This window comes from Tarenaya hassleriana, unplaced genomic scaffold, assembly GCF_000463585.1.
Source record: "Tarenaya hassleriana unplaced genomic scaffold, ASM46358v1 Cleome123, whole genome shotgun sequence".
Taxonomy (NCBI): Eukaryota; Viridiplantae; Streptophyta; class Magnoliopsida; order Brassicales; family Cleomaceae; genus Tarenaya; species Tarenaya hassleriana.
The window spans coordinates 4,423-5,797 of record NW_010962725.1 but is presented as its reverse complement, the minus strand read 5'-3'; the positions used below and the strand labels follow the sequence as shown (position 1 = coordinate 5,797).

The 1,375-nt window shown below is 43.0% G+C and overlaps 1 protein-coding gene across 1 annotated transcript; it reads right to left on the bottom strand.

Annotated features, from left to right (window-relative positions):
• Positions 1-208: 208 nt before the first annotated feature.
• LOC104807086 (triadin-like) lies at positions 209-991 on the bottom strand. Its single transcript, XM_010532200.1, has one exon. The coding sequence runs from the start codon at positions 989-991 to the stop codon at positions 209-211; it is 783 nt and encodes a 260-aa protein (XP_010530502.1).
• Between the last annotated feature and the right edge of the window lie 384 nt (positions 992-1,375).

Genomic DNA, 1,375 nt, shown 5'->3' with positions numbered 1-1,375 from the left:
TTCTCTTCCCCTTCATTTTCTCCTTTCGATATTCCTCAGAAACCTTTGAGGATTTTGCCCGGGGCATGTCTTTTGCTGGTCCAACCTTCCTTTTCTCAGCTTTCTTTGGGGTTTTGTGCTCAGCAATCACCAACGCAGGCTGTGATTTTGTCTTCCTGTGAATCTTCTTAGGAGGACTTTTTGCAGTAGCCACTGGTTTTGCAGCCACCTAAGATCTGGTACGTGCTCTCTGTTCAGCCATCACTCGTGAGTCAGAACTCTTGCCCTTTTTCTCAGCAATCTTTATCTTAGACTTCTTGCTTTCAACCTTTCGTGCATGTGAGTCCACTTCAGGTTCATCATCCTCTTTTGATTTCAGCACTTCTGTCTCTGTTGCTGAATCCGCAACCACTTCGATTTCAGCATCCTTCGATTTTTCTTGCCCTAAGTGAACTGAGGGCAGTTCCTTCATCTGTTTGGATGTATCTCCCACATTCTTCCCAGATTCTAGATGCTCAACACTCACATCCATATCAAAATCTACACGCCTTCTTGTTCCTTTCCTTATAAGTCTAGGCTCACTATCCGAACTCTCCTCTATATCTCTAGTAGAGTAAGTAAAGAGATCATCAAGTTTACCCGAATCAACTTGTTCTGGTGGCAGAGAGGTCTGAAGCTCCTCGGTTTCTTTTCCCTCGACTTCGATCCCAATGTTTCCTTCCTGTGGTTCTTCTGGGATCTCCGCGTCCGTTTCTTGGATCTTCTCCTCTGGGCCCTCGAGTTCTTGGATTTCATCGCCCACTGTATCTTCCTTGCTAGTCCGTAGAATCTCCCTCGGATTTCGGCGAGATTCTTCTGATGGGTTCTCCTCTGGATCTTCTTCAGCACTTACAAACGAGTTTGAAGAGTCTTCTTTCCTAGGTTCACTCGATTTTCCTTCTCCAGATGAACCTTCCTCTGATTCTAGGTGACAATCCTCACATTTTTCTTCTCTCTTTTCTTTTGGATCCATGATGAGACTGAATCTAGGGATTTTATTCTATCTTCGTAACTCTCTGTTGGACCTCACACTCTTGCGAATCAACCTTCTAGATTTTAGGGTTCTTCAGCTCCAGAACTTCGCATGCATAGAGAGAAAAACACCTCTTTTTATTTTGGGCAAAGGGTTTGTTTGAGAAATCTCTGATTTTTTGGATCCCACTTCCCCATAACCGAAAATTTACTCAACCACTCACATCAATCTTTTCAAAAATAACGTTTAAAAAATTTAATGAAACAGAAATCCGTTACGCGACAAAATTATGATTTTAACACCAAAGGGATTTATTCTTTCGTACCTTAGTTCGCAGTGTATCCAGTTGAGTCAGTGACACCTCACTCTTCGTCCAGTGCTTAC